The sequence below is a fragment of the Trichophyton rubrum genome (assembly GCF_000151425.1).
Source record: "Trichophyton rubrum CBS 118892 genomic scaffold supercont2.1, whole genome shotgun sequence".
NCBI classification, from domain to species: Eukaryota; Fungi; Ascomycota; class Eurotiomycetes; order Onygenales; family Arthrodermataceae; genus Trichophyton; species Trichophyton rubrum.
The window spans coordinates 149,768-165,683 of record NW_003456428.1 but is presented as its reverse complement, the minus strand read 5'-3'; the positions used below and the strand labels follow the sequence as shown (position 1 = coordinate 165,683).

At 46.8% G+C, this 15,916-nt stretch overlaps 7 protein-coding genes across 8 annotated transcripts; 5 read left to right on the top strand and 2 right to left on the bottom strand.

Moving 5' to 3' along the window:
- Positions 1-268: 268 nt before the first annotated feature.
- On the bottom strand, positions 269-2,912 carry TERG_00062 (uncharacterized protein; the record flags this gene model as incomplete). Its single annotated transcript, XM_003238022.1, has 5 exons — positions 269-426; positions 482-623; positions 693-1,243; positions 1,302-2,816; positions 2,885-2,912. The coding sequence occupies 5 exons, from the start codon at positions 2,910-2,912 to the stop codon at positions 269-271; spliced, it is 2,394 nt and encodes a 797-aa protein (XP_003238070.1).
- Positions 2,913-3,892: 980 nt separating this feature from the next.
- Positions 3,893-5,426, top strand: TERG_00061 (uncharacterized protein; the record flags this gene model as incomplete). Of its 2 annotated transcripts, XM_003238021.1 has the most annotated exons (4): positions 3,893-3,949; positions 4,050-4,106; positions 4,177-5,346; positions 5,400-5,426. In XM_003238021.1, 4 exons carry the CDS (start codon positions 3,893-3,895, stop codon positions 5,424-5,426), a joined length of 1,311 nt encoding a protein of 436 aa, XP_003238069.1. The 2 variants fall into 2 exon arrangements, with proteins under 2 accessions (XP_003238069.1, XP_047604994.1); XM_047749031.1 differs by lacking the exon at positions 3,893-3,949 and having other exon boundaries at positions 4,098-4,106.
- Positions 5,427-6,186: 760 nt separating this feature from the next.
- On the bottom strand, positions 6,187-6,867 carry TERG_00060 (uncharacterized protein; the record flags this gene model as incomplete). Its single annotated transcript, XM_003238020.2, has 1 exon — positions 6,187-6,867. One exon carries the CDS (start codon positions 6,865-6,867, stop codon positions 6,187-6,189), a length of 681 nt encoding a protein of 226 aa, XP_003238068.2.
- Positions 6,868-8,065: 1,198 nt separating this feature from the next.
- On the top strand, positions 8,066-10,238 carry TERG_00059 (uncharacterized protein). The gene is made up of 2 exons (XM_003238019.2): positions 8,066-9,341; positions 9,403-10,238. The coding sequence occupies exons 1-2, from the start codon at positions 8,357-8,359 to the stop codon at positions 9,498-9,500; spliced, it is 1,083 nt and encodes a 360-aa protein (XP_003238067.2). The 5' UTR covers positions 8,066-8,356; the 3' UTR covers positions 9,501-10,238.
- Positions 10,239-10,619: 381 nt separating this feature from the next.
- On the top strand, positions 10,620-12,572 carry TERG_00058 (uncharacterized protein; the record flags this gene model as incomplete). Its single annotated transcript, XM_003238018.1, has 2 exons — positions 10,620-11,142; positions 11,209-12,572. The coding sequence occupies 2 exons, from the start codon at positions 10,620-10,622 to the stop codon at positions 12,570-12,572; spliced, it is 1,887 nt and encodes a 628-aa protein (XP_003238066.1).
- A 503-nt stretch (positions 12,573-13,075) lies between these two features.
- On the top strand, positions 13,076-13,959 carry TERG_00057 (uncharacterized protein; the record flags this gene model as incomplete). Its single annotated transcript, XM_003238017.1, has 3 exons — positions 13,076-13,091; positions 13,216-13,599; positions 13,658-13,959. The coding sequence occupies 3 exons, from the start codon at positions 13,076-13,078 to the stop codon at positions 13,957-13,959; spliced, it is 702 nt and encodes a 233-aa protein (XP_003238065.1).
- Positions 13,960-14,469: 510 nt separating this feature from the next.
- Positions 14,470-15,285, top strand: TERG_00056 (uncharacterized protein; the record flags this gene model as incomplete). The annotated part of the gene is made up of 2 exons (XM_003238016.2): positions 14,470-14,952; positions 15,118-15,285. The coding sequence occupies 2 exons, from the start codon at positions 14,470-14,472 to the stop codon at positions 15,283-15,285; spliced, it is 651 nt and encodes a 216-aa protein (XP_003238064.2).
- Between the last annotated feature and the right edge of the window lie 631 nt (positions 15,286-15,916).

The following is a 15,916-nucleotide window of genomic DNA, read 5'->3' as shown; positions in this document are numbered from 1 at the left end:
GGTAGTTGTTGAACAAGATGCCAGGGATAGCTTGCAGGAGAATAGCTATTTTTTGATGAGCGGCCCAGGTAACTAACTACATTCTATATCTCTGTGAACTCCCGTCTCAACGGCCAATCCGGACATGGAACTTTCAAATCCACAACCTATGCCTTCTTTCAAACACATTCAATGTTCAATTGAGGAGACAGGTGCCGCATAGACTCTGTTTCTAGAGAATGCTCGATCTCAAAGTTTCTTTTGGTTCAGGTAGCTATGGGAGTCGCGATTAAGGATTGGAGTCGTAGAAAAGGGGCTCCGGGGTTTTTTCGGCGACCTTCAACCATTCCTGAGCTTTGTCGAGCTTCTCCTTTTCCTTCAGAAGATGCATTCTTCTCAACTGTCTTTCTCGGTCCTCAGCCATTAATTCTGTGCAACGCTCAGAAGCTAGGTTCCTCTTCGTTAGCGATGGAATTATCATATTTGGTAGACACGTTCATACCATTCTCATTCAGAATTCCGAGCTTCTGCTCGATTTCCCCTCTCAACTCGTCCCTACAACGCATGAAGAGCTTAATATGGATACCCTGGCACGTAGTGTCCACAAAGCGAGACGATGCAATATCGTAGTAAGCGCGAGATGCCTGTTGTGTTTGGGGTATTTAGTGGGTTAATCCCGATACTGAGAAGAGAGAATGGGTTAATATCCTTACACTCATTATTTCCAACTCCTTTGCAAATTCGTCAGGACCTAGTTCTTTTTCTGTTACCTTGCTTGGGTCTGTTCGCGAGGGTTTACCAGTGGTTTGCTGCTGCTGTGCGTCAATGAGCTTGACATACTGTGTGACCCTTGCTTCATATCGTTTGTGGAAGAAGTATCCATAGGCCTCCTCTTGACCACGTCGAAATAGGTCATTCGCCATAGTAAAGGGCTTCAAACATTCAATGTTGAAAACCGATTCCGCCTGATGAAAATGTTCAATGCGAATGGATTCCAGGAATTCCATAATGATGACCTTCAGCTCCTCAAACAGGGCTGTTTGCTCATACTGGCCAAAAACATAACGCATCTCATGCAAGAGGACCCCAGCCATCAATCTATATGTAACCAGAAGGAACATTTTCATCGGATCCTCCCAGTGAGAAACACTGATTCGATTTAGTGCTTCAACAGCATGGGGGTTTCCTAAGCCAGGGACACCGGATGCATACGTGTCAGCATTGATGTTTCGGACCTCGGGGAGCGTAAAGGATTTTGCGGGCTCTTTCAATGTCACAGCTTAGCGATTTGTGATTAACGACCAGCATATTTATCAACTTACTAGGGAAGTGGTCAAAATGACCATGAACTTTGAATTCCGACACATCAGGTGTTGAACCATTGGCAAGATCTCCGATTTTCATTTTCTTAAGGTCGCCTGCACCGTTTGTTTGTGGGGTACTTTTCCGCTTCTGGACCTTTGAGCTCGAAGCAGAGGCGTCCCCCTTTCTTTCAGGGCTGACAAATTCGGATGGGGTATTCAGTTTCAGCCCTGGTCTGGAGGCAGTGAGGTACTGCTGGAATTCGGAGGCGATGATACCCCATTGCTTCAGGAAAGGGTACTGGGCTGAACCTCCATCGACATGCATTTGAACATTATTCATGAAAGAATTAAGCTTTTGGCATAAGATGTACGCAACATTCGCGGACGGTGGATTGGGCAACTTAGCTAGCGCCTGGTCGACATATTGAGCTTGAGTGTTGATCTGGTTGATTATCCCGGGCAACGAGTCCTGGATTAATCTCAGGAGTAACTTTGATAAAGCAGTCTGTAGACGGCGAGTGCCAAATCTGTCATTGTATTCGGCCAATTCTGTCGTCCATGGGGGGTTAGAGAAGAAGTAGCCTTCATCTGCACGAGCTGTAGCATGATCAATCCTCGGATCTGGGTTATTTTGAACCACGAAATAGCCATGACCAGTTGCAAATTTTTCCCCACGAAGTATCTCGCGCCACTGGTTGTACTCGTTTCCATTCTTGAGCTCAACACGATCAGGTTTGGTGAGAACTCCAACAGTACGGTCTCTCGCTCCTGGGATGTCGCGGATGATACGGGCAGCGCTGGAATTGGTAGCATCATCAGTCATCGGCAGAGCCAGGAGAATAATGCAATTTTGTGCTTTGATGTATTCCTTCACGAGGTTCTCTACTAGCCCAACTAGGTAACGCTCTTCATCGAGTTCGGCAACGTTGATCACTCCAGGCAAATCGTAGAAGGAAAAATTGGGAAATCCTGGTGCAGAGATGTCAAGCCGGACTACATTTGGAGAAAACTTGACCTGACTGTAAGTGCTATCGGTCTCCTGATCTTCTCCAGGAATAAAGTCGGTGTGGCTGCGCCCCGGGTTAAGTGTGGCCAACTGAGCCCATTTAAGGTGCTCCTGAAGCAGAGTCTTGTCGGTCAGAGTTGCGAAATGAAGCTCTTCCGGGTCTTGTTCAATCCAAGGACCCAATGGCCGAGCGTTCGTGGCCCCCCGAGTTCTTCCTGCCGCATCGTACATGTACTTCTTCATCAGAAGAAGCCGGCACGTCCAAGGTCCGTCACTCTCAGACAAGTTTATTTCAAGCGGGCATCGCGTACAGCATCCTGCACTCCTTGGCACTTTGATCTCACTCATGCCCTCAATGAGTGAACTTTTCCCAACGCTTTGATCGCCAACGACTACAATCTTTGGTAAGGGTAAGGTATGGTTTTCGATGCCTAAATGTCTAAGGTCTTGGATCTTCTTGACCATTTCTCTCATATTCTGAGAGAGAAAGTCAATAGATGCATTTTTTTCTTCAATTCCCACGGTGCCTGTAATATTAATCGTAAGCATTAGTCCAACACAGGAATAACGGCAAATAGCAAAGACAAAGCCTTACTGGGAGACGAGTGTATTTCGGCTGCCATCTTCAACACACTCTTGGTTGGCTGGTATCTGCGTCCAGCAAAGGATGAGCATGCAAGTGTTTCAAGACAGGAGAAACAGAGCTTGATTGCTATGGTTACCGAAAGGCTGCAAAGTACTGTAACCGCAAAACCAAATTCCAAGTGTGTATGTGTGGGAGAAGAGAGGTGGAAAGAAAGTAATGGTGGCAGAAGAGGCCCTGTTTTAATAACAAAACAGCAGGGGTAGGAGGACAGAATTATGTAAGGCAAGAGTTGGTATAAGTGTTCCTCAAAGATAGCTTTACAAAGAAATAGAACAACAGCAGTCTGCTGCTTCAGTCAACAGGACAAACCAGCAACACAAAGAAGGCAAAGAAAGCTCCAGCAGCAGCCACCCTGCTGCTGGCTTCCTGCCATAGAGCAAACATTCCGTATTTCATATGTAATTATCGATATTTGCCTATCCCATAGTACTAAAGAGTAATGAAAAGGGCATAAGTTAAAAATTCATGGATCCTTTATTGTACAAGATGCCAGCAATGAAATAACTGCCCACCTAGTTAAGAGGCTTGACTAGGTAATTAGGCTGTTGCCAATGAGTCATCTTGTCCTTGGTATAACCAATGATGGCTAGAGAGAGTAATTGACCACGTACAAGGCGCCGTTGCTATGGTGGGAGACCCGAATGCCATCCACAGACGTCGTCTTCCATCTTATCTGCATCTTATCTCTTTTTTTTATGCCCAACCTTAAAGCGACGTCAAAGGAAAAAGACCACGTGATGTCACGGGGCCCGTGGTTCACCGCCCAGGGCAGAAAGCCGAAAGAGGGATAGCTTCCTTCTGGGCTGGCGCTTCGACCTCTTTTCGACGTGTTTTTGTCTTTTGGTGGTAGATTTGGATCCCAAAGTCGGACTGTTTGCTTGACCTAGCTGCCACAAATAGAGATAGAGAGTGAGAAGGAGAGAGTACATTGAGTCTGTGCAGTGCTATTCTAGAGGAATGCTAGCAGTGCCCTCTGCGTCTTCAAACATGGCGTCTACAAAGGCCGTTATCTTGGTAAACACCCGCCTGCGTCCTTACTATAACAAACCCCCTCCCCCTTCTATATTCACTCTTATAGATCATAGCTGATGCTTTTACTTGACGTTACCTATAGGTTGGTGGACCATCTAGAGGAACTAGATTCAGGCCTCTTTCACTGGATATGCCCAAAGTGCGTTCTCTCAGCTGCCCGCCAGGCTTAGTTTGTTCCAGCAGCTGTTGAGACGCTAACCACTGTATAGCCCCTTTTTGAAGTTGCCGGTCATCCTATCATACTACACTGCCTGAAGGCTGTTGCCAAAGTCCCTGGCATCCGCGAAGTCATTCTCGTGGGATACTACGACGAGACTGTGTTCCGAGACTTCATCAAGTCAGCCAGTGTAGAGTTCCCCCAGTTCCGCATCCAATACCTCCGCGAATACCAGGCCCTCGGCACCGCTGGAGGTCTCTACCACTTCCGAGATGCCATTCTCAAGGGTCGCCCTGAGCGTTTCTTCGTCCTTAATGCCGATGTCTGCTGCTCCTTCCCACTGGGTGAGATGCTCAAGCTCTTTGAGGAGAAGGATGCAGAGGCAGTCATCCTTGGTACCCGCGTCAGTGACGACGCTGCCACCAATTTCGGTTGCATTGTCTCCGACACCCACACGAAGAGAGTCCTTCACTACGTCGAGAAGCCGGAGTCACACATTTCGAACCTGATAAACTGCGGTGTCTACCTCTTCGCTACCGAGTGCATCTTCCCTTCCATCCGCAGTGCTATCAAACGCCGCACCGCCCGCCCTCGTCTACTCTCGTATCCATCATCTGAAAATCTCGAATCGTCTTATGTAGCCCAGGATGATTCTGCTGAAATGCCCGAGGTCCTACGTCTCGAGCAGGATATCCTTCCTGACCTCGCAGACAGCAACCGTTTCTTTGTCCATGAAACCAAGGATTTTTGGCGCCAGATCAAGACTGCAGGCTCCGCTGTTCCAGCCAATGCTCTCTACCTCCAAAAGGCCTTCCAGTCTGGCTCTGAAGAGCTTGCTGCTCCCTCTGCCTCCATTGTTCCACCGGTTTACATTCACCCCTCCGCCACTGTCGATCCTACCGCCAAGCTTGGACCAAATGTCTCCATCGGTGCACGAGCCGTTGTTGGCCCAGGCGTCCGTATCAAGGAGTCCATTGTCCTTGAAGACGCTGAGATCAAGCACGATGCATGTATTTTGTACTCCATCATTGGTTGGAGCAGCCGCGTCGGTGCATGGGCTCGAGTCGAAGGCACCCCCACCCCAGCCGGTAGTCACTCTACGACCATCATCAAAAATGGTGTCAAGGTCCAAAACATCACTATCCTCGGCAAGGAGTGTGGTGTTGGCGATGAAGTTCGTGTTCAAAACTGTGTTTGCTTGCCCTTCAAAGAGCTCAAACGGGTACGTTTCTCAGGCTCCTTCGTTTTATTGCCTCAGTCTAACTTTCTCCGCAGGATGTTGCAAATGAAGTCATCATGTAGACTTCTCATAAGTACATCATGTCTTATGTCCTTTGACTCCTGTTAAAAATCTTATTAAAATAGTGACGAGAAAAAAAAAAGAATGTCGAATGTGTGATTCCACTAACGACCTGCCTCGGTTCTTGAAGTGTTAGCTTTTCTGTCTTACGTCCGCGATGCGATACTGAATAAATGATATACCACGAAATCGAAATATTATCTGTGATCTCATATAACTCTACACAGCACTGGATTTGCTGATCGTAACACATGCCACGCCCATTCTCTAATTGCCATTGGGCCAGTGCTGAAACATCAATTGTCATGATCTACCTTTCTCAAGAGCATAGGAGTTTTTTCTTCGGCTCTTATCTGCAATTAATATATGCTTTTAAGATAGCACAGTGATGAGTCGAGCGCCTGAGTCAATATGTCATGATTGGCACAAGATGATTCAGGTATGACAGGATATTCGGCTAGTAGATACGTGGACGCTATAAATAGGGCGTTTTTAAAGTTTTAATTGTTCTCGAAGGCAAACAGTTATCATTATTGGCTCATAAGTGTTATACTAAATCTACGCAAAGGGTGTGGTTCCTGGAAAATGAAGTATGCATGCAACGTAAACAGTCATTTAAAATCTTCATTGAATAGATTAAGCTATTGGAGGCGGTTCCAGTATCAATTTCCAAATCCAGCCATTATATTCATCCTTGATAGAGGTTAGTCTATGGTACCCAAATAGTAAGAAAACTAAATTAAAACATACAGATTCAATAACTTATTTTGGCGGCTGAGCGCAGAGAGTAAGGGTGATATCGGCATCTCTTTGGCAGGCAGAAGTAAACTTCTGACCAGCTGGTGGGACACCGTTGGGCCACCAGATGTCGGGGCAGTCAGGGTTGGAGGTAGAGACAAGCAAGCCGCTGGTTCCGGCAAAGGCATCACCGAAGACATCGGAGAGGTCGTAAAATGTGTTTGTGTCCGTCAGGGTGTAGGCAAAGATGGTTTGGGGAGAACCGTTGTAGATGCCATTCTGAACGCGAGTGATCTTAAGGGCGATGCCTCCGCTAACTGGGTCGTATCTGAATTGTTCGGAGTATGTGTGTCCGGGGGTAATGGTCTGCTGGGGACCAACGGAGCCACCAACAGACCAGAGGTAGGCGTTGTTATCACAGTGGTTCTCAACGATGGCATGTCCAACAGCAGCAGTGAATGGGGTAATGGCCGCGATGGCAGTGAGAGCAATGGCTTTGAACTGCATTTTGAAGGATATGTTTGGTAAAGGCTTGGAGAAAGATGCTGTGGTTGCTTGTATGTGAGAAGTAGGAGCTGATGATGGAGATAATGGGTTGATCATAGGGAATTGGACAGCGTATTTATACCTTTCGTGAGCAATTCCATGGGAAGAGTGTATGGCAATTGATGTCTTAGATTGCTTCTTGACTCCTCGACAATCCATGAGCTATACGAACTTGAGGCATGAGGGGAGAAAGGGCTACTGCCACGGATCCACTGGTACCATTGGCTTAAAGCAGCCCTCATCTGGATCATGATATACCTAATATCTCTGTTAACCTTTACTCTAACCCCAGCGAGCGTCTTTTTGACTCTCGAGGTATGAAAGAGGGGATATAATTCCATTGCATAGCCGACTGGCAGGCGACTCCCTGCTTCCGACCAATAGACAAGAAGCCGTAGATCAAATCATAACTATGCCAGATAATACATTCTCCTAATGGTAACAGAAGCACATATTACTCCACAGTTAAGTAATATGCCTGAGGGAGTTTATTTTCAGCACCGATGCACCCTGCACTCCGCGAATGTCCAGGAATAGGATTGGAGCTGAATGTCAACCGTTGGAGAGGTTTCAGATCCAAGGTACGCTTAGTGGCTGCAGGAGCATCTTCTTGAACGGGGACGAGCGAAGCAGGCAACCAGGGTCACATTCATTCAATACTACCTTGTTCTTCGCAACATGCATATCTTCTGGTTGTTCAAGCAGTATGTCTCGTCTTGCCTCGCCGCCAACGGATATATCCGTTTGGTAAAGAAACATGCAAAACTCCACTCTAAATAGTTATCCATAGTGGTGGTACGTTGCTCAGAGCACTTGTTGGACAACTATGTCTCCAAGATCCAGCAACCAAATGCAACCAACAGACAATGGAGTCCATATCTAAGGTAACTAATTAGTGAGAGTAGGTCAGGCCAGCGTTGCGGCGTAGAGATCTGATATCCACTATAGAACCAGCCGGTGGAGCCTGTTGTAAGACATCAAAGGAGAGGAATAAAATACGGCCAGGTGTAATATGTGTCTGGATTTTGTCTGCGGCAAAGTCGGATGGAAGTCGATGTTGGCTTTTTGCTGGGATGTCGATCATCCATCGCGGGTCCAAAGGCAACCACCGCAAAGCAGGTTGACGAGCAAACGAGCCTGCACTTACAGGTGGGAACTGCAGGAAAAAAATGTCTTAAAATACGAAATCCTTGAACAATTGGCATAGTTAGGTCATCATCGTAGCATTCTTGCATCGCTAGTCAGAACTTTGGCGTTTCGCCCACCAGCAGGGAGAAAACCATGGAACTCTGCCAGGCCGGAGACTAGCTAGTTTCTATTATTAGCTGGCCTCGGCGATCCGTCTGGGGATTTTCGGTCCATCCCACCGTTAGGAGCTTCCCCAGGTTCTGAGGTGGATATGAAGAAGACTTGTCTATTTGATGGAAATCGATCTGACCAGCAGAGGTGAGCTCGCTCTCTCGGGAGGCGGGAGAGCAGGGCCTCGGTGCCTTGTCAGTTGGGAGTCAAACCAGCAGAGTCCCATCCCTGGTGCAGAGTTAGCTAAATTGCTTCTTACCAGGATGTAGAATGCGAGCAATAATGTCTCTCTTCGTCTCTTCCTTCTCCATCTTTTTGCTTCGTTCGCCTTTCCGCCAGTCCGTCCGCCATGCGACTGGCATGGATGTTGGTTGGCGGCTTCGCTTTAGCCCCTTGTCGCTTCGTGTTTTCGGGGATGACGTCAGAGCGCAGCTCGAGGTTGAGGCTCAGCCTCGTCTCTCTCCCTCACTTTTTCTCCTGGCCAGAGCTAGCAGTTGAAAGGCTTCAAGCCGGCAGATGGAGCGCAGTGGTCAATGAACGGCTTACCGTGAGATACGTGCAAATGGCGGATGCTGGCCACCCATACCCCTCCAAGTCTGAGATGTCTTCCTCTTCGCCACCTGCCTACGAAGATGTAGCAAGTGAGGGCCCTCAAGCTTCAGCCCCAAGGCCACAGCAGAGATCCAGCGGTGCAGTGACACTGACTATACATGGCAAAGAAATATGTTCTTCTGCCAGTCAGGGTGGCCAACCAGTCTACAGCTTAACTCATGCTCTAGATGGCCACGAGTTGAATCAGTATGGAGTTTTGTTGACACGTATTGAAGATCGGACAGTCTCATCTACTTCTTCTCGGGGCACACCAAGTACCAAGATTGTTAAGCGTGATGTTTTTGCTCTTCGTGATGCGCCAGTTCTTCACATAGGGCATGCTCGTTACGAGATTGATGGTAGACGGTACTTGTCAGATAAAAGGGGCCGCATGAGCAGGTCATCTTTTGGCGTCGGATCAGGATGGACCGCCTGGGGTAAAGGACTGCCGTCATTCTACCTCCAGAGATCAGAGAGTGGTAATGCTGCTCAAGTTGGTGAGACTACCGACTCATCCTTTTATGAATGGCGTGAAAAGGAGAATGGCCCCTTGATAGCCATGGAGACACGGAGGCGTTGGGATATGGAGAATAAAGTGGAGATATCAGCCCCTCGACTAGAATTGATGAAAAGTTGGGATGATTTTGATAGGGAGTATTTGGATTTTATGATTGCCGCATGGTGCATGCACAACTGGAGAGAGGCAAAAGATATTGTCAAGGAACCCATCACATGGGATGAGTGTGAGTTGTGTTGATATCACCAACAGTGTTATGGATTTCTCTGGGCTAACCCACATAATAGTCAAAGAGCAAGCCCGAGTCACTGCTTCAAAGCGAAAACAGGTTTTAACTGGTGGAGGTCGCTCGACCTCCTTTGGACTTGCTGGATTTGCAACGTAATATGTGGCGTCCCAACTGTTGTTCCACATTTGACTTTATTCTAAGTCTGTAGTTCAATGCCTCGACTTTACTAGATACCCATGCATCCCTGTCATGTTGCTCTGGTTTGAAACTAGAGCTTCCAGGGCGGAAAGTTTTACTTTTTGTACATATTTATCGCACAACTATTCTGATTCGCCTTCTTTTCTTCTTTTCATTGATCAATACAGTGATTTGGTTTAATAGTTGTTAACCGTACTATTAAGTAGAAGTTTTCATAGAACCTCACCTAAGTGAAGAGGATATTCCAGAGTATGCGTCGTACTAGTAGTAGAGAAGCCCAAAAAGAAAATTGTGAAAATATGAGCCAAGAAGGTGAGTTCACACTAGTGATCAAAAGCACAAAGCTAGACCTTTGATAGCTTCTTCCTCGGGAGTCAAAAATCTCCTGCGGAGAGAAATCGATTCTCACAATTGTAGATGCTCGGGTTGTGATATCACGTTGCTCGCTTATTGAAGTTGGAAACGAAAGAACCGGTTTATTCTTTTCAAGCCCTCCAGTATTTAGCTTAACTAGTTGAGGAGAGTAAAGGGCCAGAGGTTCTCAAAAGCTGTCAATAATAAGGCTGAGCGAGTTGAGGCAACGTCCACCTTAGGCACCCCCTAAATTAGGAGGTCTGATAAGGGAGGTACCTCGAGATTAGATTAGATTAGATCGTGATTGGAGAGCCTCGGCAGCCCGGGTAGCCCCACCTCAGGTGCCCGCACGGGCCCGCACTGTAGCTGGATTAGTTATATTCCGTGTTACTAATCAACAGTAACGCCGGCCTGGCGGAGGTGCCTACGACCTAACTAACTAATTACAAATCAACCCGTGGCTTCGGCTTCGCTCTCCAACAAAATGAGGCACGACGGCAATGTCTGGCGTGATCAAATCCTTCAACATAATATGCCGTGATAGGCATGCTCAGTGAAGCTCGTAGATAAATCAGTGCGAGCACGATATCCAAACGCCATTGCTTTTACCTCTCCCTATATATACCTCTATGGATACTTTTTCACGACGTTAATCTAACGATCAAAGTAGCACATAATCCACAGCTTTTCCGGATATACAAGCTAATTCCCAATATTTACATCATGGCCTTTGTACTAGCCGGAGAGGTGCAGTGGCATGAGGGAGAGAAGAAGATGCATGAACTGATGCACGTTCCGTACGAGGAGAACCCAACAGCGGCTTTCTTGAGCCCTGGAGCAGCTGCACTAGTCCAAAAATGTCCTCTGCTTGCATTGGGGACACTGGATAAACAAGGCCGTCCATGGAGTACAGTATGGGGTGGCCAGGCTGGATTCGTTGGTCCAGTTGCTCAATCCATCATCGGAATAAGGAATGTTATCGACGGAACCCATGATCCCGTCGCAGAAACACTACTTGGCGGCGAATTGGCCGGCACCATTGTCAAGGAACCCCCGCCAGGAAGACTAATGTCCGCGTTGCCTATTGACATGGAGAATAGGAGACGTGTTAAGTTGATGGGACGGATGGTGGCAGGCTCTATGGAAGTGGATACCCAAGAAGACCCTGGAAACAGAAGTATAAACGATCCTAGCTTAGGGAAGTCTGCCCAAATACAGTTAGTTATGAAAGTTGAGGGAAGCTTAGGTGAGATAACTATTTGATCGCCAGCCCCATCTATCCCATGCCCGAATTTTACTGACCTTCGCCTAGGAAATTGTCCCAAATATATTAATAAGAAACACATCACACCAGCACTACCACATCCCAAACTAATATCAAACTCGCCTCATCTCCCTCAGGAGGCACTTGACCTACTCGGTCGAATAGATACCCTTTTTGTAGCCAGTTCCCATGGAAATGACTCTATGGACTCTAATATTCGTGGAGGCCCAGCAGGTTTTGTTCGGTTGCTCTCCAACGATAGTACGGGCGCCGTCATAGTATACCCAGAATATTCAGGGAACCGTTTATATCAGACTCTAGGCAACCTCCAAACAACGCCCCTTGCAGGGTATGCGTTTCCAGATTTTGAGTTAGGGCACATTTTATATATCACCGGAAAAACGGAGGTCCTAGTAGGAAAAGATGCAGCGAAGATACTTCCCAGATCAAACCTCGCCGTCAGAGTTAGTGTCACTGCTGCCAGATACGTAGAAAATGGTCTTTCATTTCGTGGGGAGGCAATGCAGCGGTCCCCTTACAATCCAGAAGTGCGGTATCTGGCTTCTGAGAAGCCAGCTCCCGGCAGCCGACTTCCCGATAATGCGGATACGCGAGTCATCTTGGTTAAAAAGGATGTGATCACCCCTACTATTAATCGATTCAAATTTAAGGCATCTGACCCTTCCACTATTTTCAAATGGATACCAGGACAGTATGCTACTGTTTCGTTCCGAGAGGAGCTAGACATGGGATACAGCCACATGAGAGATGATGACCCCACAAGTATCAATGATGACTATATTCGCACTTTCACAGTGTCATCACATCCTGGGCGCAATCTTGCCAAGAACGAATTCGAGATCACGGTCAGGAAAAAGGGGAATGCCACCAGCCACCTATTTAGGGCCAGCGAAAGAAGTGGGTTGGAGCTATCGCTTCGTGGGTTTGATGGGAGTTTTCGATTTGAGTGCTCCGGATCAACCCAGTGCGTTGGCCATGATAGTTGCGCTCTTCCCTTCGTAGCCGGTGGGATAGGAATCACACCCCTCCTCGCACAGCTCCCGGATATTGATATGTCCCGACTAAAGCTTTTGTGGTCGGTGTCGATGAAAGATGTTGGACTTGTATATGACGTTTTTGAACAATATCCTACCCTACCAAATGCCACTACTGTGTTTCTTACTTCCGGCTCCCCCACCATTGAAAAGGATATGGATGAAGGTGATAAGAAGGCGCTTATCTCGATGACCTCTTCAGGGGCAAAAATAGAGCGCCGACGATTGACAAAGGAAGATCTCTCCGCTGTGCCTGATGCAGATGTCTGGTATATCTGTGCTGGCACCGAGCTAAAGACGGCTGCTACTATTTGGCTAACAGGGAAGAAGCTTATCTACGAGGACTTCAACTATTGAATTCCAGATAAGTATGCTGCAGATATGATAGTCACCTAATTCATTATATAAGATCAAATTTGAGATATTTCAGCATGCTTGGGCCGTTAATTCCAGACGAGAGCCTAGTTATAGCCTATTAGCACCATCACTTGCAAATACATAACTAATAACTCCCCAAATACTAAACGTCCTAACATCACGTATTAAAGATATGATAGCATTGACTCGATCTTCTTTCTTCCCGCCATGTCCAGAGACGCGTTGTAGGCATTCCGAGCTCTTTGGCAGTTTTATCTATTGCTTACAGATAGTTACCCGCTTAGCGCCGCTTTTGATGACGCCAGAAGCGCTGCCTGGTGGGCTAACTAGGGTCTCCAATAAATTCAAACATCGTCAACTCCCGCAAACTTCGCGCAACACTACAACAACTGCTTACAGAGGTTGATCAATAGTTAACCAGAGGAGCCATACCGCCCTATTTCCTTCGCTATTTACGTCTGCTCTCTGTTCTCTATATTACAATGGCTTCCTACGAAGGTATGTCTGAATAGAGCGCTCGCGGGGTGGATGCTTGCATTCTCCCAAGCTTGCCTGAACACCTCTCGGAGCTTAATAATAGTTATACAATTGCTCATTTAATGGAATCTAATACCTGTTATAGTTGAGCACCCCACAACTGACGATAATAGCTCGTCTACCAATAACTCCCGGCAAACCAGCTCTCGACGCTCAGCTCGTCCTGACCTGTCTACATTCTTCGCCACACTCAATGAAATCAGTCCTAACCAAGGCAACGAGAGGACACGACCCTATGCAGTGCCGGTACCAGGCGATGTAAGCGCTGCATTTAGGTCTCTTGCAGAGGCATTCGATGTTATGAGACGCAGCGGGGATAATGCGCCGCTACCAGTTTATGACGGGCGAGACCCTGAAATTCCCGACGCTGGGCAAGGACAATTGATAGAAGAAATGATCCGGGCCCTACTGCAGGATGCGGAAGCTCCTCCGAGAGAAGTAGAAGGTGTGTCAGAGGAGTTTTGCGATAGTATGTGTAACTCTTTTTGCTGGATTGCGAATAGCTACTCACCCTGTGCCCTTCATAGTGCTTGACCGTGTTCCTAAGACGAGGCTAAAAGAGTCCCAAACATGTCCAATATGCAATAATCCATTCCTAGAAGATTCGCATCCTCTAGTTGTCAGGCTACCCTGTCATACATCGCATATGTTTGACTTGGAATGCGTACGCCCTTGGCTACGGCTTAGAGGAACATGTCCTCTTGATAGGACAGATTTTGGAAAGAAGGAGCGCCAAAAGGAACAAGAGAGGTTGGAAAGACTCATGAAAAAGTCTGGCGGGGTTGATGATGATGACGAGGAGGGGGAGTGGGATGGCATGTATGCGTAAAGACTTGGATTTACAAGACAAAAGGAGGATTATTACACTCAACATCTGATCGATAAGATAACTACCTTTTAGTCTCCTTTCTAGAGGCACATTTGTTACACTTCTTTGCATTTCCCTTCAACTTACCAACCCATACATACCCTGTCTTCCAGAAAATGCTGCCCCTTACATACTCCTATGACATCAATTGTGTACGAGGACGCTTCTACCTATTCATTCTAGCCCGACTCTGGCTTTCAAAATACACCTCTTTGAACGAAATTGAGAGGTCATGGCTAGGCTGTGATTGCATACTAGCTAGAACCTCACTGCATTGTTTTTCATACCCGTTGCATTTTATACTCCGATTTTGGTTAACTAACGGAATTTTCCAGCCTGCCCACATCAGCGTAACAGCATTTTCCTCGCCGCAATAAATACCGCTATGCAATCCACCGTTACCTCTACCCAGCTCCCATTACAGACAATTGAAAACTCAGAAGTCGATAGATATACCTATCACCCAGCAAGATGTCCTACAGCAATCTTGAAGACCTCGATCCAGAAACTGCAAGACTAATTATTCAGCTTCAACTTGACGACTTACAAGAAATCAAGGACCAGTCGAAAGGCAAAGCTCGCGAAGAAGAATTAACTGACCCCGATTTATCGTTAGAGCTTTGTAGCGCCGAGCTCACTAGATCGGCAGATATACTCAGAGACACCTCGATAACAAGGAGTATCGCAACTGCAATTTACAGTGATCAAGAAGCCCTACGCGAATTTCTCAAATCTGAGAGTCGAGCATGCCAGGACCGCCAGTTAGCGTGCCATCCGGACGAAATGACTATCCTCCCTAAAGAGCTTCCAGCTTTGAAAATCCACCCTGGAAAGGCCTCCCCGCGAGTGACGTATGAATCCTCACCTCCACTACCTGCCAAATATCAAAAACAACCGTGGCCCGAAACACTTGGATGCGGAATATGCTCCAGACACATCCACGTCTTTGAATCTGTGAGGCTTCCCTGCACCCATTTATGCTGCCCTGAATGTCTCCAAAAATTATTCCAGGAATCCTCAATTGGCGACGCACAGTTCCCGCCCCAATGCTGTGGCGAACCCATCATATTCGAGCAAGTTGCAAGATTCATAATGCCTGACCTGATTAATCTTTTCTAGCCGAAAATTCCCAATTCGAAGCGGACGATAGGACCTGCTGCTTTTCCTCCTTTTGTTCCAGAGTTATACCTTCTAAAAACATTAAAGACAGGATTGCTTCATGTCCGTACTGCAATACAGTCACCTGTACAATTTGCAAATCTGATTCTCATGAAGGAGACTGCCTAGACAATACCACAATACTCCAGGTTCTAAACCTGAGTACAAAAAGTACACGCCTGCAATGCTACCTCTGTAGCAATATAGTCGAGTTGACCCCTGGGAAGAATCATATAACGTGAGAACCCCCACTCTCTCTATTCTGATTTCCCTCAACTAATAGAATGTTTTTCTTTTTTCTTTTTTTTTTATCCTCAGCTGTCCCTGCACTGCCTAGTTTTGCAAAATTACGATGTCAAATGAGAGGGTTATCCATCCTGTTGAATATTGAAACGAAAACTAGCTTATATGAGGGCAAGTTGACTCGGCTGACAACCCATTCAAGATATACAGTCAACCGAGAAGTGACGGTAACAGATCAAACCAATCAAACTCTTGTCCATGATAATAAGTGATGAAGGAATACACCGGAAACAACCCCCCAGGCATCAACAGATGCGATTGATGTTGGCAAAGTGCCTATACCACCTGTCTAAGGTGTTAAAAAAAAAAATAATAATTACACTTGCACCTGATTTGATTCTATTCTAGCCATGTAACCCTTCTCAAGAGCGAATTCAATTTCCAGGCGTTATCCCGCATGTTCAGATAAACCTGTAAAGGATCTGGTTTGGTTAGAATGATCATGACCACAGTGTAA

Excerpts from the sequence above, each read along its gene's own strand:
- TERG_00059 (XM_003238019.2), top strand. The coding sequence starts at position 8,357 with ATGCGACTGGCATGGATGTTGGTTGGCGGCTTCGCTTTAGCCCCTTGT. Across the intron at positions 9,342-9,402 it reads ACCCATCACATGGGATGAGT|TCAAAGAGCAAGCCCGAGTC; the intron begins GTGAGTTGTGTT and ends CCCACATAATAG.